Source organism: Anguilla anguilla, chromosome 9 (genome assembly GCF_013347855.1).
Source record: "Anguilla anguilla isolate fAngAng1 chromosome 9, fAngAng1.pri, whole genome shotgun sequence".
NCBI classification, from domain to species: Eukaryota; Metazoa; Chordata; class Actinopteri; order Anguilliformes; family Anguillidae; genus Anguilla; species Anguilla anguilla.
In genome coordinates this window covers 33,709,612-33,736,457 of record NC_049209.1, presented here as the reverse complement: position 1 = coordinate 33,736,457, position 26,846 = coordinate 33,709,612, and the positions used below count along the sequence as shown (strand labels likewise).

General features: G+C 39.1%; 3 protein-coding genes across 3 annotated transcripts; 2 read left to right on the top strand and 1 right to left on the bottom strand.

Annotated features, from left to right (window-relative positions):
• Window positions 1-1,178: 1,178 nt before the first annotated feature.
• On the top strand, window positions 1,179-5,631 carry LOC118235397 (insulin-like). Its single transcript, XM_035432657.1, has 3 exons — window positions 1,179-1,228; window positions 1,891-2,086; window positions 5,352-5,631. Exons 2-3 carry the CDS (start codon window positions 1,903-1,905, stop codon window positions 5,498-5,500), a joined length of 333 nt encoding a protein of 110 aa, XP_035288548.1. The 5' UTR covers window positions 1,179-1,228; window positions 1,891-1,902; the 3' UTR covers window positions 5,501-5,631.
• A 2,459-nt stretch (window positions 5,632-8,090) lies between these two features.
• Window positions 8,091-9,771, top strand: LOC118235396 (insulin-like). Its single transcript, XM_035432655.1, has 3 exons — window positions 8,091-8,138; window positions 8,833-9,028; window positions 9,464-9,771. The coding sequence occupies exons 2-3, from the start codon at window positions 8,845-8,847 to the stop codon at window positions 9,610-9,612; spliced, it is 333 nt and encodes a 110-aa protein (XP_035288546.1). The 5' UTR covers window positions 8,091-8,138; window positions 8,833-8,844; the 3' UTR covers window positions 9,613-9,771.
• Window positions 9,772-11,357: 1,586 nt separating this feature from the next.
• On the bottom strand, window positions 11,358-19,505 carry nipal4 (NIPA like domain containing 4). The gene is made up of 6 exons (XM_035432053.1): window positions 19,199-19,505; window positions 17,781-18,032; window positions 17,168-17,224; window positions 16,400-16,490; window positions 15,008-15,168; window positions 11,358-13,352 (listed from the first exon to the last, which is right to left on the bottom strand). The coding sequence occupies exons 1-6, from the start codon at window positions 19,245-19,247 to the stop codon at window positions 12,733-12,735; spliced, it is 1,230 nt and encodes a 409-aa protein (XP_035287944.1). The 5' UTR covers window positions 19,248-19,505; the 3' UTR covers window positions 11,358-12,732.
• Window positions 19,506-26,846: the final 7,341 nt, after the last annotated feature.

Sequence of the window (26,846 nt, the reverse complement as noted above, 5' to 3'; positions counted from 1 at the left end):
TACCTCACAGGCAGCAATATTCTACCATCTTCTGACAATTGGTTGGATGTGGGATACACTGATGAATGCATAAAATGTAAAATAATAATAATAATAATAATAATAATAATAATAATAATAATAAAAATAATAATAATAATAAAGAATCTAATTGTAGATTATTTCCAAAGCGGCAACTATCTGTGTTCCGAGGGCAGCTAGTTGGCTTTTTGACACAGCAAGGCCTTATGGACAACAGCTTGGCACAAATGGCGGCTAGTTTGGGAAATGTGGTAGCTAGCTAAGTCATATGGCCAATTAGCTGGAAAAATGGGCAGCTAGTTAGGATGACTTAATAGCTGGCTACAAAAAAGGATTAAATGGCTTGCCATACACGTCCCAATCCTACGTTTCCTGCTGAGATTTATGACAATTCCAGTTGAATGCTTGACCTTGCGTATTTACCTTCTTTGAAATCCACTTCTGCAATTTTCACTATATTCTCATACATAAAATGGTTTATTTCTTCTCTTATGAAATCTCATTCTTAGGATATCCTGTATTTAAAAATAGCTGCATTTTACATGAGATGTGAACAACATCTAGCATACTTCTCCTTGACTAACCTCTACAATATATATATATATATATATATATATATATTTTATTTATTTTTTTTAATTTAATTTTATTTATTATTATAATCTTTTTTGTATATAATCACCAAAAACAGAAAATGTCTGGAAGGCAGCCAAGACTTTGCAAGAAAGTGTCAGACGTGCTTTTCTGCAAACACTCCCCGGTATTGAGCAAGACACATTTACTTAGACACACCCATTAGCCATCTGCTGCTACAGACAGCCCACTTAAAGTGCTGAGCACCATTTGCTCTAATGTGGCTAATTCTAGGGGCGGGTGGCCAAAGTGTACGAAGGTCGGTGTCCAGCGTGCTTGTGCCGTCTGGTTCAGTGCTCACCAATGGCGATGACATCCATTAATACCACTTAGCAGTGTAAACAGGTTCAACAAGGCATGGGATTGGATCGCAACTTTATGCTCTTGATTTCGGTTTTTCTTCATTCGCCCCCCCCCCGCTTTTTTTGCTTTATACCGATAGAGTAAAAAAAATAAAAAAGATTCAGCACCAGTGATGGAGAGAGGGGTATAAAAATGGTACATCTTGGCAGTTAGGTCCTAACCACCATTTCTACCAACATCTACCCACCTTCCACAAACTCTGCAGGCACAGGTATGTTCCATAACCTCTGTGCATTGTGTCTCTGTTTTCTGGGGTTAAACAGGACTCTTTCGTTTAGCAAGTATTACAAGATGTGATTTAAACTCCAGCTAGTCATCAGCAGCTGTATTGACAAAGTGCTGGTCTTGGACCAGGTTAGTATTTTAGCCTGGATAAGATTCATTTGTGAACAGAAGGAAACCAGACCCAAGATAAGCACTCCAATTCCAAGAAACTTTTATAAAACTGGACCCAGATCTTGTGTTATTGAGATTTCACATTGAGGTTTTCTGTTAGCTAGTTCACATTAAGTCCTCTTGTTATTTGTGTAGCACTACACTGCAGCCCTTGTAAATGCTGTCTCTGTGCCTAAAATCTGGTGCCTAATTGCTGTATAGAGAGGGCTGCTAATATGCGGTTTATATTCCCATGTCTAATATTGATCAATGATACAATGAAATAATATATGTTACTGTTTGTGTCCATGTGCTAGTATGTTAAAACTCCTCTGATCTGCAGCCTGTCATACTTGCTGCAGCATGGTATCTAGGCAGTGCCTTATTGAATGGATAGGTCCTTGGTCACTAGCCAGCCATTTACAAGGCCTTGGGATTAAAAAGCTTGGAAATCCTTGTAATTTAGTATGACCCCCCCCCCCCCCCCCCCCCCCCCAGCTGTCCGTCGTTATGGCATCCTGGCTGCCGGTAATCTCTCTACTGGTGCTGCTCGTCCTGTCCAGTCCTGGGGTCGATGCCGCGTCAACCCAACACCTGTGTGGGTCTCACCTGGTTGAAGCCCTCTACCTGGTGTGCGGAAGTAATGGGTTCTTCTTCAACCCCAAGGACAAGCGGGATCTGGAGCCTCTGCTGGGTAAGACAGGATGGGTCCCAGGAACAGGCGTCCATGATGAAGTGGCTGTGTCTGAATCAGCCTCCTAACTACTGTTTCCTCAAAGTATGTGCTGTCTACTAAGCAAGGAATCTAGATGTCTACAGTGGTGTAAATCTTGGTGACATAAACAGACCAGGTTAACCCAAAAATGAATGAATGAATGAATGAATGAATGAATATAGTTTATTTCGGTCACACATTATAAGGAACAAAAGTTGACAAGTTGTGTGGATATGGAACAGACAATACATCATCATACATGTTTACACTAATCCATTTCACACAATAAAATTCACACAATCAATGACCGAAAAAGGAATAAGCTGAAGCTTTTACTCCTGACTCGAAAAAGTATTTCCAATGTTTTTAAATACACAATATCTAAAATATTTAAGGTGTAGGACCCTGTGAATAATGGATTAGTAGATTCATGGTTACAAGCTTTGTTTATTATTCTAATAGCTCTTTTCGGGAGTTCAATTATAGGGTCTATATTTGTTTTATAAGCATGTCCTCAGACCTCAACACAGTATGACATATATGGCATTATTAGTGAACAATACAATATAGGCAGACATTTCTTATTCAACAGATCTCTGGTTTTGTAAAGAATAGCAATAGATTGAGATAATTTCAGTTTGATATGTTCTATATGTGGGTTCGAACAGAGTTTATTTATAATCACTCCCAAGAATTTTGTTTCATATACTCTTTCAATTTCAACTCCATTTAAATCCATTTTTATTTCACAATTATCCCTAAAACCACCGAACACCATAAATTTTGTTTTATTTTCATTTAGTGATAAAACTTATTCGTATCAAACCATTTTTTAAAACATTATCAGTTCCCTTTCTACTGTTTTCAATAACTCTTTCATGCCCTCCCCTGAAAAAAATAAGTTTGTATCATCAGCAAAAGTAACATATTAAACATATTAGATACTTTAAAAATGTCATTTAAATAAAGTATAAATAACTTAGGTCCCAATACCGAACCTTGTGGAACACCACAGGTTACTCTTCTAGAATGTGGTTCAGTATTATTAATTTTTACATATTGAAACCTATTATTTAAATAACTTCTTAACCAGTGCTGTGTGACACCTCTTATACCATAGCGTTCCAATTTCTGCAGAAGTAATGATTGATTGAGTCAAACGCTTTACATAAATCAATAAATACACCTACAGTGTTTTGTTTCTTTTCTACTGCTGTCGCAATATTTTCTATAAGATCCATCACCACTAAAGATGTCAATTGATTACTCCTAAACCCATATTGATGGTCACTCAGTAACTGATTTCTCAATAAAGTCATCAAGTCTATTTACAAATAATTGTTCAAGTATTTTAGAAAATTGAGGTAGCAAAGACACAGGTCTATAATTTGATGCTATATATGTGTCACCATTTTTGTAGATTGGAACCACCTTAGTCATTTTATTAGGAAAAATACCTGTTTGAAAGGATTAATTACATACAAGTATATGGCTTGAGTACACAGTCAATTACTTGTTTTAGCAGTGACATATCAATAGAATTACCATCAAAGGATTTTTTATTCTTAAACTTTCTGACCACTTCTAACACATCGCTCTCACAAACTCCACCAAGGAACATTGAATTGCTGTTGTCAAATGCAAAATCGAAATTATTGTCTTCATCTGTAGGAAGGTTCATTTCCTTTGCCAAATTTGGGCCTACATTAACAAAATAATCATTAAACTCATTAACGATTTCCTCTATATTTTCAATAATTGAATTATCACATTTTACAAAATATGTTGGAAAATCCTTTTTACTACTATTTTTGATCATGTCATTAAGCACACTCCAGGTAGCCTTAATATTATTTTTATGATGTTGCAACAACTGATTATAATAATCTTTTTGTTGCAATCTCAGAATAAATGTCAATCTTTTTTGTATTTTTTATGTGTCCTCCTTTTCCTTTGTTCAATGTTTTATAAATTCCCTAGAGAGCCTATTTTTCTTTTTACAAGCTTTTCCTCAACCCCTTTGTAAACCATGGTTTTCCCCACTTTCTAGGATTTTGTCTATATGCGTTCAATGGACAATGTTGGTCATAAAGTGTCAAAAATGTTTTTAAAAATGCATCATATGATTCATTAGTATCCTGTACATAAACTTTAGTCTGCCTATTTGTTTTTAATTTTAACTTATTGTTATTTTCTAAAACTGCAAAAACAGGCAAATGATCACTTACATCAGCCACTAATAGTTCACTTTTTATCTTCCCATCAATTACATTTATAAAAATATTGTCAATCAAAGTAGCACTATCCTTTGTTATTCTGCTAGGTTTTTCAACTAACGGATAGAAACTCAAACTAAACACAGTTACACATCTCATCAAAATGTCAATAACAGTTGTCATATTACCAATAACCTTACATTTAAGAGCAGACATCACAAACTGGGCAACACCCCCTCCCCTTTTATTGACCCTGTTTTGCCAAAATATTTCATAGCCCTCTAATCCATCCTGCAGTTCTTTATTATCACTCAGCCAAGTCTCTGAAATTGCTATGACACTGAACCTTTGCTGAAACTGTTTAAGGTAGCCTTTAATTTTGGAGAGGTTACTATAGAGACTCCTACTGTTAAAATGAATCACTGAAAACCCCTCCATTTTCACATTGTCTTCAGAATAATATTCACAATTCATGTTAATGTTCTGGTAGAAGTGGCTCTCCGGATCAATGCCATTTTCTAGCTCATAAAGTTTGTGATCTCTAAAGTCAAAAGACTTGAAATCTGTGTATTTACACATTTTCTTATACCAGAGTTGTCACCCCCATTGGCACAGTCTTAACAAAGAAGAATTTTAAACAAAAGGGACACAAACAACATTTCACCTTATGTTTCACAACACAACTAAAATAAAAGTATTTCCCCGCTATTCCAACTCTCTACCATAATATTCATCATTTTTATTTATATTGGTCAAGATCTTTTATGTCTCTGATGGCTATTACTTTAGCCTGTTCTGGTGTACCATTCAGTCTTATCATTACATCAGATCGGTTTTAGCCGTACATAGCCTGGCTACATCCTAGTCGACTGGTTAACTTTCAGTTTTCGGTCAAATGTAATTAGGGGTTTCAGCTTAATGCCCAAACTGTTTTTCCACTCACTTTTCGTCACAAAATGTTCACCGGCTGTCATCATTTTTCCCATATAAGTCGGGGGATCAATTAGTACTTTATTTTCTCCCTACAGGATTGCAATCTCCCAGATCAGGCCAGGAGAACGAGGTGGATGATTTTTCCTACAAAGGCCAGGGGGAACTGAAGGTGAAGAGGGGCATTGTGGAGCAGTGCTGTCATAAGCCCTGCAGCATCTTTGACCTACAGAATTACTGCAACTGAGGCCTCCTGCCCTCAGCAACCAAAGCCATGCTATAAAACCAAGAGCTTTGTCTTTCTGAAAGCATTTCACCATTTAATTTCAGTCATTTTGTGTTACATGCAAAGAAACAAACAAATAAAGCTAAATATTTTCCCTGTTTATCTTTTGCAAAAAATAAATAAATAAAGTTTCATTAAATTAATTTTGAGGAACATTTTTTTTATTTCATTTTATTTTTTACTTGAATGAGTATCACAAAGATACAATGCTGAAACACCGACACAAACTTCATATCTATGATTTTCAATCACACCTGAGTTAAAGATCCAGGCAATCCAGTCAAAGGCTTCATTATAGTGAGCAAAACAGGAAATTACGCTTTTTCCACCACAGTAACCTCCACCAGGATCTAAATGAAGCGCACAGTCAGCACGACTCCATGGACATCCACCAGAATTATCGCCTCAGATAATTCAGGGTGCACTGTATTCTCGGGTGTCCCATAAACATGGAGGCATGAGCCCACTGCAGGACCTGGGGACGGGCACCTGTGGGGACAAACAGACGAATACAAGGCCCATTATCCGGATCTGATTTGGCTCTTTGCTCATCTTTGATCGCGGCCTCGTTTCCCCACGTAACAGGTGCTCCTCTACAGGAGCTGGGCAGTACGGGGTCTGGTTCTGCATCCACCTCAGAGACATCAAACTTTCTAGAAAGGGTGTCAGGCTTAGTGTTCCTAGTTCCTGGATGGTATGAGATAGTGAAAGAGAAATGGAAAAACAAACAGAGACTATGTTGCCTGGTGGGCATTTAGGCTTTTGACTTCCTGAACCCATGACAGTTCTACCCCAACCCCCCAATCCCCCACCGTGGATGGCTCCTGACGTTCAATTGAGGCTGGTTTGACTGGTGGCGCCCTAACTCCTGAATGAGCTTGGGATCTAGATTATAGGATCTAGGGGAGCTTGTGACAATTAGTCACTGGAGCTAAAATTTAAATTGACCTTTATGCACTTTCCATGTACTTTTCTGTGCCTTTTGAAAACCTAAGCAACCCTTTAAAATTCTTCTCCAATTATTTTTTAAAAATACATTTCAGCAGCTAATAAATGAATAATGTTGTATCTGTGTGTAAATTGAAAAAGTACTTGTTAAATGTCATCACTCTAAATTAAGTGCTAATTCTTTATGTTAGGTTAGTGTTAGGTTAGGTTAAATTGTATAGCCTAGGTCTGACCTAAAAAGAATAATTTTATCCTAGTTTCCTGCAATAAATTATTGTACCTCATTGGTTCTTTCCCACAAAAAATGTTTTAATTAATGGCCCATTGAACCCCATCCATCAGCAAATGTACCTGATACTGAAGTGGAAACTGTGACTGAATCATCACGTGGAATAAGGGGTGTGCCTGCTGGTGATTTATGTAACTGCTCACAGATAATTTGGTGCGTTCAGGGCGTTTGGATTTCATGATTAGCGCATCAATGGGGAGAAGTACGTCAGCACTAACAGTATTGCAACATCGATCCAATCTGCCCTGTGCTAGGCTTGGTGTAATACACGTGCCACAGACTTGTCCTTACTTCAATGAAACATCAGATAAAAGTACTCATTTTGAGTTGTTTCAACTGCATTACAACATACAAATGTACATTTGACAAAATCAAAGGAAAAGTTCCACTGAAACTCAAAAATGTGATGAAAAATGTGATAAGTTTTAGATTAAATTTTATGGTAATTACAGGCATGAAGACTAATAAAAAAAAACTTTAAGACCAGAGGTCTGAGGGAAGATGTGATTTCCCAGGTTGAGAAACAAATCTCATCCTGTTGTATTTTTCTGAGGTTTGTTACATGTCAGATACCCACGTCTCAATCTTGTGCTTCCTGCTGAGATATATGATGTTTCCGGTTGAGTGCTTAGTCTGACATCATATCTGAAATCCGCTTCTGCAATTTTCACCACATTCTCATACATAAAAAGGCGTCTTTCTTCTTTTATGAAGTTTCATTCTTAGGATATCCTGTATTTAAAAATAGCAGCATTTTACATAAGACGTGAACAACTTCTAGAAAACTTGTCCCTGACTAATTTCTACTAAAAACAGGACAAAAAAGAAAAGATGTTCCACATAATCAGAGAAAAAAAGATAAATGTTTGCAAGGCAACCAAGACTTCGCAAGGAGGTATCTGAAGAAACATCAGATCCCCCCTGCAAACACTCCCCGGTATTGAGCAAGACACATTTACTTAGACACACCCATTAGCCATCTGCTGCTACAGACAGCCCACTTAAAGTGTTGAGCACCATTTGCTCTAATGTGGCTAATTCTAGGGGCGGGTGGCCAAAGTGTACGATGGTCGGTGTCCAGCGTGCTTGTGCCGTCTGGTTCAGTGCTCACCAATGGCGATGACATCCATTAATACCACTTAGCAGTGTAAACAGGTTCAACAAGGCATGGGATTGGATGGCGACATCATACTCTTGATTTTGGTTCTTCATTCTTAAACCCATTTTTAGTTTTCCGCTGACAAGTCAAAAGCCACATCGGCGATGGAGGGAGGGGTATAAAAATGGGTTGTCCTGGCTGTTAGGTCCCAACCACCCTCTCTACCAACATCTGCCCACCTTCCACCAACTCTGCAGGCACAGGTATGTTCCAGAACGTGTGTATTGTGTCTCTGTTTTCTGTGGTTGAACAGCACTCTTTTGTTTAGCAAGTTTACAAGATGGGCTTCAGCTAGTTATCAGCAGCTATATTCACAAAGTGCTCATCTTTGATCAGGTTAGTATTTTAGCCTGAATAAGATTAATATGTGGACAGGAGGAAACTTGACCCAAGATAAGTACTCTTCCGTCGAGGCACTTTTACGAATATGGACCTACATCTTGTGTTTTTGGGATTTCACATCCAGGTTTTCTGTAAGTTAGTTCACATTAAGAGGCTTGCTATTTTGCTGTACTGCACTGCAACCCTTGTAGATGCTGTCTCTGCCTAAAATCCATATCACAGCCCCACTCAGAAGAAAAATCTTGGTGCAAATGGATGTATAGAGCACAGCTTCTAGAAATGGGAAAAATATTTCCCCATTTAAAATATGCTTTATTTTCCCATGTCTAATATTGATGAATGACATAATGAAATAATATATTTACTGTGTGTCCTTGTGCTAGTATGTTAAATTGTTACTGGTCTGCAGCCTGTCATACTTGCTGAAGCATGGTATCTAGGCAGTGTCTTATTGAATGGAAAGGTCCTTCGGTCACTAGCCAGCCATACGAGGCCTTCAGATTAAAAAGCTTGAAAACACTTGTAATGTAATGTGCTGCCCCCCTTGTCCCCCAGCTGTTCGTCGTCATGGCATCCTGCCTGCCGGTAATCTCCCTACTGGTGCTGCTCGTCCTATCCAGTCCTGGGGCTGATGCCGGGTCAACCCAACACCTGTGTGGGTCTCACCTGGTCGACGCCCTCTACCTGGTGTGCGGAGATAAAGGGTTCTTCTTCAACCCCAAGACCAAGCGGGACGTGGAGCCTCTGCTGGGTAAGACGGGACAGGTCTAAAAATAGGCGTCCATGTCCATGATACAATGGCTGTGTCCGAATCAGCCTCCTAACTACTGTGTCCTCAAAGTGTGTGCTGTCTACTAAGGATACTGCATACCGTTTTGTGCATATTCTGAGCACGCAATGGGCAATATTCACAAAAATATACTCCATACTATAGAGTGAAATCATGGCCAGGTATTTTCCCAATGTGGCTCAGGTTTTACCCGTATATAGCCTGGCTACATTCTAGTTGGCTAGAATACTTTCACTTTCCAACCAAATGTATCTGGGATTTCACCTGTATGCCTAGAGGATGTTTCACAGACTTTTCACCAGGAAGTGTCCAAGGGGTGTCCCTGGGTAGGTTTCTTTCATTTATATAATTTTTCTTAGTCTGGAGATCAATTAGTATTTTCTTTTCCCCCTGCAGGATTCCTCTCTCCAAAATCAGGCCAGGAGAACGAGGTGGATGATTTCCCCTACAAAGGTCAGGGGGAACTGAAGGTGAAGAGGGGCATTGTGGAGCAGTGCTGTCACAAGCCCTGCAACATCTTCGACCTACAGAATTACTGCAACTGAGGCCTCCTGCCCTCAGCAACCAAAGCCATGCTTTTAAACCAAGAGCTTCTTCTTTCTGAAAGCATTTCATGTCTTTGTTTTACATGAAAGAAACAAACAAAAAAGCTAAATATTTTCCCTGTTTATCTTTTGCAAAAAAATAAAGTTTCATTAAATGAATGTTGAGGAAGATTTTTATTTCTTATATTTAATTTTAATTGTTACCTGTCTGAACACTACAAAGTCGCAATGCTGAAACACCAACAGAAACTCCATATTTATGACTTTTCATCACTTCCATCACTGGTTAAAGATCCAGGCGATCCAGTGGAATCACTTTCAAAGGCTTCATTGTGGTGAGCAGAACAGGAAATTTATAACACAGTAACAAAGCCATTTCTAAGGGTCTGGGACACCACTGAGCCACAGTGAGAGCCATTATCTCCAAATGAAGAAGACTTGGAACAGTGGTGAATCTTTCCAATAGTAGCCAGCCTATCACAATTTCTCCAATGGTACATCGACAACTCATCCAGTATGTCACAAAAGATCCGAGAAGAACATTCAAAGAACCTAAGGCCTCTCTAGTCTCAGCTAAGTGTTTATGACTCCCACTCCAATGAGATTCATAGGAGAGTAACCTTTTGGGATAATGTTCTATGGATAGATCAGTCAAAAGAGGAACGGTTTGGATAACATGGGTCCCATTGTGTCTGACGGAAAGCAAATACAGCATTTCAAATTAAGAACATCATACCAGCAATGACAATTTGCCTTTTTTTTCTCCCCAATTTAGTCGTTATACCAATTCCCCGTGTGTCACGGTCCTGGTTGATGCGCTATCCTCTGTCGGTCTGGGGAGGGTGTAGACCACCGCATGCCTCCTCCGATACATGTGGAGTCGCCAGCCGCTTCTTTTCACCTGACAGCGAGGAGTTTCACTGGGAGAGCGTAATGCATGCGGAGGTTCATGCTATCTCCCCCAGATCCCCTCTGTGCTGAACCAGTACGATCAGGACTCATACCCTCACCGTCTTCCCACCCGCGAACACAGCCAATTCTGTTCGTAGGAACAGAAGTACCACTGCCTGGGATTGAACACCGGTCTCTGCGGTGGTAGGCGCACTAGTATAGTATACCTCTACACTACCGCTACAATTTGCCTTTTTTGAAGGAATGAATTCTGCTCTGTACCAGAAAATTCTTTAGGAGAATGTCCAGTCATCTGTCCGTGAGCTGAAGCCTAATTGGTTTACGGAGGACACTGATCCAAATCACAAAAGCATGTCAACATCTAAATGGCTGAAAAGAAACAAAATTAAAGTTTTGGAGCGTCCTAGTCAAAGTCCTGACTTGAGCCCAATAGAGATGCTATGGCAGGACCTGAAACAGGACCTGAAGCTGTTCATGCTCAAAAACCTACCAATTAAAGCACCTGTCTGAATTAAAGCAGTTCCGCAAAGAAGAGTTTCTCCAGAGTGAGTTGAAAGACTGATACCAAATTATAGGAAGTATTTGATTGCAATTATTGCTGCTAAAGGTGGCATAATCAGTTATTAAGTTTAAGGGGGCTAATTTCTTTTTCACATGGGTGACATGGGTTTTTGATAAATATTTTCATAAAATAAATGAATTTTTTATTTTTGTAAATGTGTTTTGTGCTTACTCAGGTACACTTTGTCTAATATTGCATTTTGTCTAAAGATCTTAAGTCATTCAGTATGAGAAATATGCAATAATAGAGGAAATCAGGAAGGGGGCAAATATGTTTTCAGGGCACTGTATACATTTATTTTTCAGTCAAGCATTTAAACATCATATCATTAAATGTGATACTGTTGGTTTCCTTACAGGCAGCAATATTCTACCATCTTCTGAATATTGTTTGGATGAGGGATACACTTTTTATATTGAAATGGAAAAACAAATAAACACTATTATGTCACAATTATTACCCAACATTACCTGATAAGGGTAGCATATGTATGTACATTCCTTGTATTCTGTGTAATTTGTAAAAATGTTCTTAAAAATGTCAGAATATTTTAAGGGCTGAATTAAAAAATTAGTATGTGGTACATGGTTATTGGAAGTCCTATTTTACAATAAGAAATGTTAAAGACAAATAACAGTACATTTAGCATATCAGAATTATAAATCAGAATTATAAAAGCTAATATTTCAATGTTTTTAATAATAACTTTGTATGATCCATCTCTCAATTATCTCATAATTGGTTGATTATACAGAAGGGAAATTTTTTTGTGAACTGATACATGAAGCGCCATTCGAAGAACCACAAAGGATTTTTAAAAACTATTTAAATAGTTTTTACTCACATAAATTATGACCTGGGGTGCACTTGTATAATTGAAAGATATATACTGAAATAATGCAATTTGAAATGCTTAAAATGTAAATATTAAAATACAGTGTGACTGGTCACAAATGTGGGTTTTTTGGATATTTTTCAAAAAATAAAAAAAATAATAATTACTTTGTATGTAAAAACAGCAGAAACATTTAAATATAACATATTTTTATCTTACACCATGGCTACCGCCTAGTTTTTGTAAGTTGCAGAGAAGTTGATTTCATTATGAAGATGGACCCCTCCCCACTTACTTTGATGCAGGGGTCCATGACTCTGTTTTCGGAGAGCCACAGTTTCTGGTTTGTGTTTTCACCTTTAAATCTGCAACCCAAAAACGGAAGCTCAGTCAACTGTGTAATGTGCTGTTTCAGCAAAGGGCTGATAAATGTAAACCAGGAGACAGATGTGGCTCTCCAGGACCCCTGTTTTTCATGGACTGGCATCTGGGAAAAGGCAAATGTATTTTTGTCTGAAATTTGAATTCCAGCTTGTTTGTGAGAAATAAAGACGACTGGAAAAAAGAGATTGGGTATCTTTGGAATAGGTAACCTAGAATTAATGATCAAATGTACTAGTGAAAGACTAAGGACCGTACTGCATGTGAAACTGTACCTACACCTGTGTAACTACAGTAGGCCTCACTGCTTGCCGTGTCATCAAAGGGAATACTCAACGGCAGCAGTTCAAAGGTCATGTCACATATATCTGGAGTAAAAATGTTAACACTACACATATACATATGTACAACATCCATTATCCAATGACCCTCAGCTGATAATGAAGACTCTGGGCCCGTCCTCCCTCATCGGTGGCAGGCACTCCATGTTCTCGATGAGGATGTGCTTGTCTTCTACCCTCCTCCTCTCCTCCTCCAGCTCCGCCTCAGACCGTGGGCTGAAAGACTGGGTCAGGCTGGCGAGTGACACCTGGATGTCCCTGAACAGGTGCAGCATGCCCACGCCCAGGACAATAACCAGGAAGCCGCAGACGGTGCCCACCACGTCCACGCCTGACATGGAGCCCCACTCCTTGAAGAGGATGATGGAGGTGGCCAGCACCACGGTGGTGAAGAAGACGTAGTAGATGGGGTACACCAGCAGGGTGTTGAAGACGTCCAGGGACTTGTTCAGGTAGTTGACCTGCGTGACGATGGAGGCCACCAGGGTGATCAGCAGGACCCAGGTGAGGGGCTGCTGCACCACGGAGGCGTCGGTGAAGAAGGTGCGGATGGCAATGCCCAGGCCCTTGACGGAGGACACCGTGAAGGCCCCGAGCAGGGAGCAGATGCCGATGTACACCAGGATGTTGGTCGCTCCCACTCGCGGGGAGAAGTAGAAGATCAGAACCAGGCAGGCCACCAGGAGGATGCTGGCGTACACCAGGAAGCCTGGAGAAGCACAACAGAGACACGTCTGGCTAAATTACCACTTCAGACCCAAAGTCCAGACACAATTCAATCAGAATATGTCCTTAACTTTAGCTTTGAGTCAAGTCCTTAAAGTTTGCTTACACTTTAATGGAAGATTTTGCTTTCTATTTCTTTTTTGCAAGTGGCATTTTTAAAATTATTTTGCATTTAGTAATCACCAAAACAAATTTACCACACTATATTTGTGAAGGACAAAATTTCCAAAATAGTTTTTTTTAATCTTTTTTTTTTTAAACCAAATCAGACAGTCTGCCCTCCTTTATTATCATTATTTGTTGTGTATTTATTTATTTTTTTACTTTAGACAGGGAAAGAAGGCTACAAATACAGATGAGATGACAGTACATAAAGTGCCATGGAGAGTAATCGAGCCGAGGGCCACACAGGGAGACTGAGCCACATGATCACCCTTAAATACTTTCCACGTATTAAAATGTGATAGAGTGATTTTATCCCTCTAACTGGCACACCAAGATAATACCCATAGAAACACCATACAGCTCAGTTCAACAGTTCAGCAGACCATTGAAGGATTATTTATAAAATATGCCTGTCTGACAACTTCCTTTGGTCTGTCTCTTCTGCTTTTCACAGATGAAGATCACAACGACACACCCTTCAACTTTTCTGCCTTTCTGCCAGAACATTTTAATGTATGTACTTTAATATCATCCTAGAGTTGTTCAAGTGAGGATCTGGCTGTAAATGTGTTTGGACTTAAAAAATGAACTCAAGTCAAATCAAATTAGATCGGTACCATTCCCTAAGGTCTTTCTCCAGTAAGTCTGCAGTAGCCTGGAGTGGTTTTGAATCCAAGGGTTTCTAGATTCCCACTATTTCAAATAAACTTCTAACTGATGACTGGTGTAATTGTTTCATTTTCGCAAAAGTTCACGAGCATGAAATTAATAAAAAAGTGAGGCTGCACACAATAAAAAATCATTAAATCCAATTGCCTCATTTGTGTTTTGATGGACGCAAACCACTGAAACAGTTTTGCTGTGAAGGACACATTTTTCCAAAAATTACAGCAAAATGAACTCTTCAATCGGTAAACATGCGGGAACAGTAATAATGGGGAATCTGCAACTCTAATGAGTAGAAACCCTGTCACTGAAAAAATCAAACATAAAAACACCCTACTGTTGATGTTTTATAAATTAAGTAATCAGTGTGCTCGTGGAATTTAATATATGCAACTAACAAAGTTAGCAAACAGCTTCAACATAATGCTTTTGGTGTCAGTAGAAAATTAGCGTTGCTTTTTCAGTTTGAACCTTGCTTGCCAATATTATCATAGAAGTGACCAACAAATCTCCCATTCGACTGAATTGAAGAACTGCAATTCATGGATGATCAGATTAGCAATTTATCCCTGCTTGTTATTCCTTTTTTAATGAATGGTAACCAAACAGATGAGAAAAATGTGTCCTGTTTATTACTAGGATGTCATTCCTATGATTTACTGCATTTGGTTTTCAAACACAGGTGAACACAGCAATAAACAATACTACTACTACTACTACTACTACTAATAATAATAATAATAACAATGAAAATTGTAATAATAATAATAATAATAATAATAATAATAATAATAATACATGTATAACCTGGATCGAGCAGTTTCTCAGCCATCAGCTGAAGGGTGGTCACCTCCTCCTCTTCGGGAGCATGGATCACCATGATGGTGCTGCCCAGGAGACTGAGCACACAACCCAGCTTGCCCAGCAAGTTGAGAGACTCCCCCAACAGGAAGGAAGACAGTACTGCACTGCAACCGCATCACACAATCACATTGTGAGATCACAAATAAATCAAGATTGTTCTCAACAGTACATTCTAATGATGATGTAACAATCACTACTGGTAACTGAAAGCAATGGAGTTCTAGAATGCTGACTTTCCAACTTTCCAAAAAGTTGAAAATGTTGAATAAACGTTGAAGAAATCTTCCAAAAAACCTACTCTAAGGGTTAAATACACAGCACTTCACACACAGAACAAATGCATGACCTCCTAACTAAATAAGCAGCACTAAACTGCAAACTGCCACATCACCATCTGATTAACACACAGTGCTGCACTAAGCAAATCGACCTCATTACCATCAATATATACCATCAATATATTCACAGTATTGCATTGTGCAAAGCAGCCGAATCGTTGCCTAACTGTATTGCCTGCACTGCACAAGAACAATCCACAAATCAGCACTGAACATACCACCCTCAAAACATCAGTCAATTAAATAATGAACACAGAACACACCGACTGACCATAGCCCACAGCATCAATATTTTACAAGTGACCAACACTGATTATACCAATCAACCACAGCACACAACAGAGATCTATTAAGTAATCAACACTGAAAGCATCCATCAACCATAGCTTGTAATATAAAATAAAAACAAAGTAAGCACAGCATCATTTGATTACATAAGCGGTAGTGTTTTGGGCTTTTGCTAAATTGTCACAAAATTGAATGACAGGTTCATTGCTATGCTCAACTGCTAAAGCCTTTCACTGTTAATGTTGAGCAATGAATTTAAACACGCATTACACGGGTGTTTTAAGGCTTACATAATAAATTGCTTCTCATTAAAGGCTGCCAAATGAATATGTGTGTCAAAGACTAAAACAAGAACAGGGAAATTACTGAGTGATATTTGAGTGAAAGGTAGTGCACCCCAGTGGTTGGTTTAATAAATACAGAAGCATGGAAACCACACAGTAAATTTACCATTTTACCATTTACCATTCCTGCATCCTCCACAGTGGAGAGTGAAAAGCGGGCAGTTAACCCTTTAGGTGTAAGCTCACAAATGTGTGAATGGAATGTTCTGTAACTGAACATTCTAATGCTGATGTAACAATCACTGACGGTAATTGAAAGCAATGCAGTTCTAGAACACTGACCTAGAATTCTGAAAAAACAAACCAAAAAACAAACAAACAAACCAAAAAAAAAAAATGCTGCTCTCTAAATGGGTTATACAGACCTGATCAAGACGCTGAGTGCTCCAAGGGGGGTGACCACGGTGGCCGGGGCGAACATGTAGGCCGCAAAGTTTGCCCCCTCGCCCGCCCCCACTGAGATAAAGATAAAACAAGCACGTGAACACAAGAAGAACATCAAGCCTGAGGTATAATCAACTCACATGGCACAAAGGAGGAAAAACATCAGGAAGAATACTGCAATCCCATGGGTTCCTGGGCTGATATGAGTAAATGTGTTAACAGTTGTTCTGTGTGGAATACGGCTGTGCAGCTGCTGAGCAGCTGGACTGAGCGCCACCCTAGATGGTTTCTCCTTTTAATCATGCATCTGTGTTCTTTAATATAGCAGACAGCTACACAAGATTTATTTATTCTATTAACAAACACTTACTGATGAGTTAAGGTTTGCTAGTGTGAGTTTTTTGTACCCGAAATGTTCAGCATGGACAGGGGAAAATAAGTTATTATTATTAATAATAACTAATATAAATATAAATAAATAATAATAATGATAATAATAATAATAAATTGAACAAATCATGCTCTATCTGTGCAGCAGTTAATGACTTATTCGTGATAACTAAGACATTGAATAATGTTAATAGACACTTATGGTAAAGTGTTACAATTAATAGACAGTTTACCGTTGTGTTAGGGATGAATGCTAATACATATGCGCTGTGCTTAAATGTGCTCTGTGGCATAAATGAGAGCTTTCTCTGAGATGTAAACTGTGTTCTGATGCGAGCCGAGTCCTCGGGGAAACTCACTGGTTAGAAGGCCACCCCACCACATCCAGTCTTTCAAGTATCCATGGCCTCCTTCACCTACAGTTGAACACAGATTTTCCTTATAAACCTCCTCCTTGTTACAACAGAGAGAAAAAGTCACCTGTGATATTTTGAAAGGGAGCAGCAGGTAAAAATGAGAACATGAAACTTGAATTGTAATTAATTGATTACTACAGACCCGGGTTTCTCCGTTAACCTTTCCTATAGTCAACTGACACTTTACTTTGTCCAAACATCAGCGTAAGTGCTGACTTAGAACATCTGACAGTCACCTACAGGGCCCACAGGTAGGTTCTGTTTCACATTGCCATAATTAAGCAGACACACTTGCATTCTAACTCTAAATAGCCTGGTATTTTAGGTATTATTTTGGGGATCCCTAGCTGTCTTGCATGAAAGGATTAATACACCGTGTTATCTCATTAGATTCCAAATGATAGGTTAACTCTTTTAAGGTGTAAGATCACAAACATCTGATTAGAATTTTCTTAACTGAACATTTTAATACGGATCACTACAATCACTACAGGTGATGAAAAGGAATGGGGGTTCTACAACACCGACTTTGAATGTCGACAAAAAGTTCACGCACCTGCTCTGGTCTCCCCTTTATCCGCCAGGCGGAGCAAAGCCTTCTTTTTCAGAATGACGCTCCCACCAATCAGGAAGGCCGAGAGCACAGCGAGCGAGAGGCCGATCCAAAAGTTGTAGTTGCTCCATTTGTCTATAGAGAGCGCTGTCACCGTGCCGTTGTGGCTTTCGTTGAGAGTGGAATTTTGTGATATCCCCTCTACGACCTTGCACACAACGGTTCGGGAGGAACAGAGAAAACGGACAAGTGAGCCTGCGAATAGAGTAAAAAGAAATTGAGGTTTTCATTTTCGCAGTGACAAAAACGCTTCGAGTGCGCGCCCAAGCTGACGCCCACTGTCAACGGCATGACAACAATTGGCGGTGTTCTTGTATACAGGTAAACAAAAGTGCTGCTGGGGGAAACGAACCTATTTCATAGTGAAATGGAAATGGAATTGCTATTCTAACACTCTATACTCAAAACTGTCACTTAAATGAGAGGAAAAAGTGAAAACATGTCCACCATCCCCACTAAAATATTCCAGTTGGTTTATTAAGCACTAGATCTATGAAAAATGTTACCATGCACTTGCTTTCACAACACAGCCGGCTTTGATATAAAACAGCACGTGTGGCCACTGGTAACTAAGTAAAAATTATATACGCGCTTTATGCTCACATTCGTCGAAATACATAAAACCTCAGGGCCACAGTAAAAATGCTTGAAATATACCGTTGACAATGATTTAATGCATTGGTTTCATCTCTGAACGACCAGATACTGTCTTGACTTAGCACATGTAGGCCTATATGACAGTGTGCATTATTAGTATATTTTACATTGTATAAACATATTTTCCTCGCGTATGCTTAAAAACCCCAGCTATGGACACAGCACCGGACGCTAAATAAAGCTTCTCCAGGTGAACGTATTGCACGCCTATGTTTACAGTGTAAACAGCGATGCTAGTAAAACAGCAGTGCTTATTCTCTTGAGAGAGGGCGGACAAAATGTTGAATGAAGGTCAATAAAATAACTTATGGCCTGATAGACTGTGAAATTTTCAACTAATTCACCTGAACGCAAACGCAACGATCGTGCAAAACACGAAAATTGTTACATATCTTTGAAATAGCAAGACAGACGGCTTGGTACCAACGAATATACCCTTTTTTCAAATGCTGATATTAAACATGTCCTGAGTAAAATTCAAATATAACATAACATTTTACGCTAATGTTTCAGTTGCGTTATGCTTTTCATGTTCCAGTTATTTGCACCTCGTCGAAATATGTTCAGAAAAGATGCTGGGCGAGCCCAACTCTAAATGGGTGGACCCATTACACACAAATGCGTATGTTACTGTACTGTACGCCAGTAGGCAAAGTGCGCGGCCTAATACCGCTCTGGAAGGATACCTGATATTAATAACTCACCGTTTGTGCACGAATCGTCGCTTATATAGCCATATCGCATCATTCCCATTAGTGTAAACTGGTCTGCAGTAAAATAAAACGGCTATGCCGCTGGGGACAAAATACAAGAGAGACGAAATTTCAAGGGAGGGATAAAATAAATATTTTTTTTTAAAAATCGATCGTCCAAAGTTTCCTCTTTCCAGTCCTGGTTTAGGGAGAAGGTAATTTGTAATCCCGAATCACCAACAAAAATCGTTTTGTAATTTCCTAGTGGTGTTCATCAGAACAATTGGCGTGAGCGAAAACAACCCAACCTGTTCAGGTGTGCCTGAAGACACACCTTGCTTTGCGCTCATTGGTTGGAATCCGTTACGCAATTGATAAAACCGACTTCATTTATTTTTTCATCTTTCGCCCTATGATGAGCGACTATATATTACGTAGAAAACTGCTGAGTGGTTGCACATGACATTTTAAGTTTGGCAGTTTTCCACATGGATCATTGTTTCCTTAGCATTCGGCACTTCATCAACCAGCGTGTTCGGTCATGACATGTTACGTCCCCCTCCTAGGGCGTTTCACAGTTTGCTGTCTAAACCAAGGGGCACAGCTACCTTGGGAAAGAATGCGACCCAACCTGTTATTCCTCTGAGAGCGTTGGGAACACTGATGCAAAACCCGCACGTTTCGGTCCATCTAGTGTTTTACTGTTCCGTTAGTCAGAACGTTATTGATGACGTAACTCGGATTATGATCGCGTTGTTTGAAAGGCTAATGAAATCTGAGAATAAAAAAGAGAGAAAAATTATACGACTTCGGGTTGCAGCTCTAAGGACCTTAATTGGAGTGTTGTGGTAGTTAATTTAAGTGTTGGCCCCTAGAATAGCTAAATCCCGCAGAGACTATTTGCGCAATGCACTCACGTGGAGCAAATAAAATTGAACTTTGGATTGTATCTTAAATCAGGTTAACATTAATTGTCATAACTGCACTCTCCCGGGAAGGCAATCCATTATTAATACTCACTAAAAATTTACAGCTGCACAAAAAGAGTAGTATTTTAGAAACTTAGAGGAAACTGTAGTGATTTTCTTCCCCCTCTCAGGTGCAAATAAAACTACAGTGTCAACTGAAGGGCCAGAGAACAAAACGTGGAACAGAGACTTCCTCAAATGTGTAAGGTTCCCTGCTGTGTGAAACCCAGCTTCTCTTGTTCCCCCCGCTCCTCTCTTTTCAGCAATGTAAACCACTTAAACCAGTATTGTGAAATGCTGGAGATTCATACATAGAAGGTATTAGAACATGCTATTACAAGAACATACAAGAACATATTATTACTTGAACATACTATATGCGTGTGAGTGTGTGCACAAGCTTGTGCATGTGGGTGTGTGTGCATGCCATGGGTTAATACTTGATTCTAATTGAATAAAAAGCCGGCTTTATAGTTGTATATTTGTGCATGCCATATTTTGAGTGCATTTTGGCACATTGCTATGCTTAAACATTACATAATCCCACGTTACCCAAACATCAAAGGTAAAAACAGGAGAAAGAAAAAAGGAAGAAAAAAAAACTAGAGAGAAAATGTTTTAGCCCAGTGCTTTCATCAGGGCCCAGAGATTTCAGTGTTTGGATTGCAGAGAGGGCACACGCTCTGCTTCAGGCCTACTCCGCACACCAGTGAGCACCAGCCTGAATCTAGACGGAACCTAGGCATCTAGAGGGGCGGAAATATAGGTTGAGAGATGCTTTGACATAAACTAGACTACGCTAGCTTAGGTTAGCTCCAGTTTATCGCAGATTTTACCCAGATATAGCCTGCACTTTTCAACCAAATGTAGCTGGGTTTTCACAGAATGTCTAGATGGTATATACTAGGACATAGCCAGGCTATATCTGGGTAAAACATGAGCTAAATTGAAGTTATCCTGAGCTAACCTAGACCCGTTTATGTCATCTCTCAACCTAGATTTCCACCCCCCTAGACCTCTAGATTCTGTATAGACTTGTGCTCGCTGGGATACCAGCCTCTGTGAGAGCGGGAAGAACACAGTAAAATGTCCAGTGTTCATTCATCTCTAACATAAGACATATGAGTCCAATAGAGACAATATGTACTTTGTGAGAATTGACTTAACACTGACCATTTTACTGTGTAGGGAAGTGAAAATTAATCTCTACATCAGACCTTTAGCAGTGTTGCTAATCCAGAAATACTGGGGACTTTCAATGGCTTGTTTGTTTTATTATGCTAGTATTTTTTCTTCAGTACCTTTTGTATAATGAAGGTTTTTAATGAAGGCTTGTAATGAATAAAGATGTCTTGGATGCAAAAGAAAAAAACAAAAGCAAATGCAAATTAAGAGTGCTGGTATTCCTATTACCAGAGACACTACATGTTAGACTTGTATTGCAATCTGAATTATTCCTAACATAGCCTATGCAATGTGCCTCCTACCCTGTAATAATAATAATAATAATAATAATGTTTATTATTCATATTATTATTTTTTCATGTATTGTAATAATAATAATAGTAATAATAATATTAAAGGTGCAGTATGTAAGAATTTTTTAACACTGTTGTAAAATTTCCTTCATGTTTTGACAGATTTCAATAAATTATCAGCCCTAAGAAAAAACTCTCTCTTACTGCCCCTGGCACTGAAATGGGCCACTCTAAAGTTCACCGTGCCTGAATCTTAACTGCCAATCAGGACAGCTCTCTGGGGCCAATCAGGACAGCTCTCAGCCTGACAAACATGTTGCGAGTAGCAGGCTACACAGTTAAGAGCAGAGCAGAGATACCGCAGAGACAGCGCTATACCTATCTTGTTGCCTAGAAAACAAAACAAGAATGGCAGAGAAAAATCTGCCAAAATAACCAGTTCTGCCTTTGACTGTGACAGTGTATACTGATAAAAAAGAAAAGAAAGACTGTCGAAGAAAAGATTATGACCAAAAAGACTGAACTGAGCGAGAGACAAGACTCGAGTGCACATTTATATAATAATACATAAATGACAAACTCTGTATTTAATCATAAATAAGGAACTTACCGCTGTGTAGTGCACTGGAATTATAGTTAACAAAACTCTAATTATAACGTATAAAAGAACACATTGTCTGCAAGTGTCTCCTGTTATTAGGTGTTTTTTATGTCATCTGTTCCTTTACCTCATGCTTAGCTTCTTTGCACGGGGTAATTTTCTTTGTTTGCAGAATTGCAGGTGCACTCCCTGCCACTGTTGGGGACTTCCATTGTGTGTGTGGAGCCACAGGTGTTAGGACAATGGGGTCTGATTTCCGGAAAGGACAGAGACAGACTGAGTGCGTTGGTTCCTGCCTACGTGTTGTGTAGATGACAACGCGTTTTCCACAAGTGATAGACACATCCCGTTTGAAATTAGTAGTAATTACAAGATGTTAGAAATGGCACTCCTTTGACACGTCGCCTAGTTTCACTGCTCCTCCCTAGAAACACAACCATGTGTGCTGGGGGCCCGAAGGTCAGCCTACAAGTGTATATCCAAAATGATTAATCTGGGTACTTTTTGGTTTGATGTGTGAGAAGCAGAAAGGTACAAAGATTAAAAAACGTCAGAACAAAGCGATCTTGTGCAAGACTCAGCTAATTAGGGAGGGTTCAAGTCTGACGTTTAGGTGTACGCAGGAACCCCATTGTGTCATAATGATTGTGAAGAGGAATTTATGTTGGAGGGTTTGTGAAAATTATTAAGGTGCACACATACGTGTGCGTGTGCGTATGTGTATGAACGCACACAAACACACATAATACTCATTCCAAGGATTTAGAAAGGGTGTGAGCACCTTTGATCCTGTAGATTAGGGTGCATTAAATTGTAAATCTGATGGTACAGCATTTACTTGTGGAGGCTTTTGCTACGGCCTTCATTGAAGATACATGCAGAGGAGCGTCAGTATTACCCAGGAATCTACAGTAGCTGTCCACAGTGCTCTCCGCTATGAGGAAAGTAATTATTCTTATGAGCAATTGCTGATTGCGCACCCAGAGACATACAGTAAGTGGACGAGGGTGGAATTATCAGATTATACCTGTCTGATCAGACTTTCCCTCCATAGATCACAGTGCCCGTTCTTCATTTTTCCCAAATACAGCTGCACTTTTAAATATGCTGATGTAACTTTAAGCCAGCACATTAAAATTTCTGATTTTATTTTATTTATTTATTTTTTGTTTTTTTTGTTTATATGAATGCAGGTCTGCAGTATTTGGATGCAGTATTTTAGACCCTATGATGATTTAGAGAACAAATAAAGAAAAGAAAAACATACTGCCATACTACTTTCTAGTGCTGTTAAGCCCTGCTGCATTATTGTTCATGAATTCCAGGTCCAGAAAATTCCTGAGAATAAAATGTTGGCTGTGCCTTGTGATTGTGGCATAATTTATTTAAATTGCACCACAACTTAATTTTTTTGAAACAGAAATGAGAAGCTGTCTAGAATGAATATTTTAACAACGTGTCCAGTAAATGGCAGCTTTTAACTGATCTTTGGAAAGGAGGTGACTGTAATAACAACCACACAAGCCAGGAGATTCTCCCACTGGATCTCCTGTCAGCACTGATCATGGGAATGTCAATTCTATCATTGACATAACAAAGACCGCTTGTATGAAATGCAGTTCTGCTATCCTCACCCCCTCACCCCGCCCCCCCCCCCCCCCACACACACCCCGCCCCAACATACAGTAGCTCGGAGAGTGCCAGCAATCAGCGTCCTGTTTGGCGTTGTGCCCACAACATGGAGATCAAACAGTCACCTGCTTCACTTCATGCCATTGCTGTTACAGTCACGTTTAGCCCTCTCTGAGGTAAACAAAACATGATTATGTGCGTGTGTGTGTGTGTGTGTGTGTGTGTGTGTGTGTGTGATATGTAGAAAGTATAATGTGATGTATGCACAGAGACCACAAGGGATTACAAAAATATTTTCAAAATGTATATATTATACATACATACACACACATGGACGCACCCACACAAACACATTAACTTCAGAAACTACATTATTAAATGAATGACTCCTGAGTATAAAGACAGAAATATGTGTCTTGGAGCAATGGTTGGATTGATCAGATATAATCATTTTATATTCTAACTGTACTCCATTAGATATGTGCAAGACCAAAAAAAAAGGTCAAAGTCAAATATTGACTATCAAGGAGGTATTTCATGAGAACTGCTTGCAGAGTAAATATTTGTTGGTATGTGCAGTACTGCGATGTAGACAGCAGTTTCACTTACTGCAGAATGAGGCCATCAGCTGTTTGGACAAATATCCTGGAGGGCTGAAACTATGATCACATTCTGTACAGTTAAAAGTTAGCTTTTGGGGAGTATTAAAGCGATATGTTTAATCTGTTCAGCAGTGAAAAGGAACATTTTGAGTTTTTTTCCACCACTGTAGCCTTTAGCTTATCCACAGGGGAAGCCTCAAGTCTTTTCCCTCAATGAGTTTTTTGCCATCTGTCTTCACTGTAGTGCTTCATAGTGGCCCTTTTGAATTACTAATGTGTACAGACTAGTCTGAACTTAATGTACCAGCACATGGTGTCCCTGGCTTTGTAAAACTGACCTGTCATTCCATTTCCAGAAATTTAACGTTGTGTTCTAAAGCTTAAGCCAGTGGTTCTCAGTCTCGGTTCTGGGGGATCCCTATGTATGCTGCGTTTTGTTACAGTCAATCTCTTGATCAAGTAAGGTTGTTTAACACCTGTTCATATTCTTATAATATTTTTCCTCCTTAAATTTATTAACTCAATGCAGGTTTGGCTCCTGTTTCAATCCATTCAATCTAGTGGCCTGGTGTCCACATTTTCACCAGTCAGGAACCTATTGATTCTCTGCAGTCTGTAGTTTTATCAGTTCATTTTTTGCATTTTATGATGTAATTAAGTGCAAAATAGCACAATAAACAATAAGGAATTTTTATGGCATGAATACTTATGTATTTATGACATGAGGTGGCAACATGAAAAGCTTCTAATTAAGAAAAATGAACAGCTTGTTAAAATCCTGGGTTAGCAATTGGAACAAAACCCAGCATACACAGTCCCCAGGCCCAAGTTTGAGAATCGCTGGCTTAAGCCAAACTTTTATCATCAGCATTGTGTTATTTGATTTATACATCCCTGTGCTATTATTTGTTGCATACGGTCATGATCATTTTATTGCTATCGTTCTTTCAATTAAGTGTGCATTACATATTGTTGTTAAGAAATTGTAATGACTAAATCAGATGGGTTATTATAGTTTGTTATTTATTTTGCATCCACTCATTCATTTAAATCTAGTCTGTTATTTTTATGAAGTTTTAATCATTCACTGTATATGATTTTTCAGTAATATGTATTTTTGACGTGTTACAAGCAGTTTATTATCAAGTACCACCCTACTAAAGCATTCCTATGCAAGGTTTATTGTTATTTATTGTATTTCATATTATGAATTCTACTTTTGTTGAGTGAAACTGACACAGCCCACGTCACTTGCATGCACACTAGCCACATGGGTTCAGTAAGAACTGAAAATGCAAATTCATAAAGTGAAGATTAACTAGTAATGGCAGCCTCCAATTCTGAAAGCCCTTGTGTGTCATCCAGCGAAACCAAAAGGAGAAGAGCACAGAGTTCTTCCCTATAGTTAGTTTGTTCAATGAACTGTTTGCTGAGATTCATTGCATCAGTTCTGTTTGCCGATGTTCCACTTCCAGTGAACTAAAACAGGTTTTTTGACTGGGGTGGGGCGGGGTGGGGTGGGATGGGGTGCGGAGTGGAGGGGGTGCGGGGTGAAATAACGGCTTAACTATGCCGTCAACAAACAAACAAAGTGTCAGGTGTCGGATAATTAGCACACTTCAGTGCCCAAGCTGAGTGACACAGCGAAGACACTTGTAACTAAGAGCCACCATAAAAGGTAACGTAAACATCATCCGATGCACCTAGGGGTCAGCTGAGATTGGGCCCGGCCCAGACAGACTTTTAGAGAAGACCTGTGGTTCAGAGAGGAACAAGGCTATTCTGATCCTGAAGAACATGGACCACTGTGTTGAACACAATACAATGGTATTAGATGACTGCCTTTGATTGTAGAGTCAATACATTACACTCATATGTGTTTCATATGTCTGTCCTGCTGTTAACACACAACTTCCCATCCTGGTAAATGGCCTAGTTTAGTGAACTGTCTATAATATTACTTGGAAATTTTTCTTTTTTTCCTATGCCCATTGGTAGATTTTCTGACCACCTAACAATTTTTGTAGTCAGAAGTTTTTTTTGTTGTTGTGTTAAATGAGCATGCATATCCAAAACATTAAACATGTGAACAGTGTAACGTGAAAACTCACGCACAGAAATAAACAAAAGAAACTAAATATGCATTTATAGACAGATGCTTTGGAATAAAATATTATCAGAAACCATTAAAAAAGAAAGGAGTGGACAGACACTGGCCAACAGTCAAGAGCAAAACAAAACTCACTGAGGATTAGACACACACACACACACACACATATGCCACATTCATGTCTATATCAGTCATTAAAAGAAATGAACTGATAACCTACTGAACGCACAGGGTAAAGTGCACAGCTCCACGATTCTCAAATGACGTAA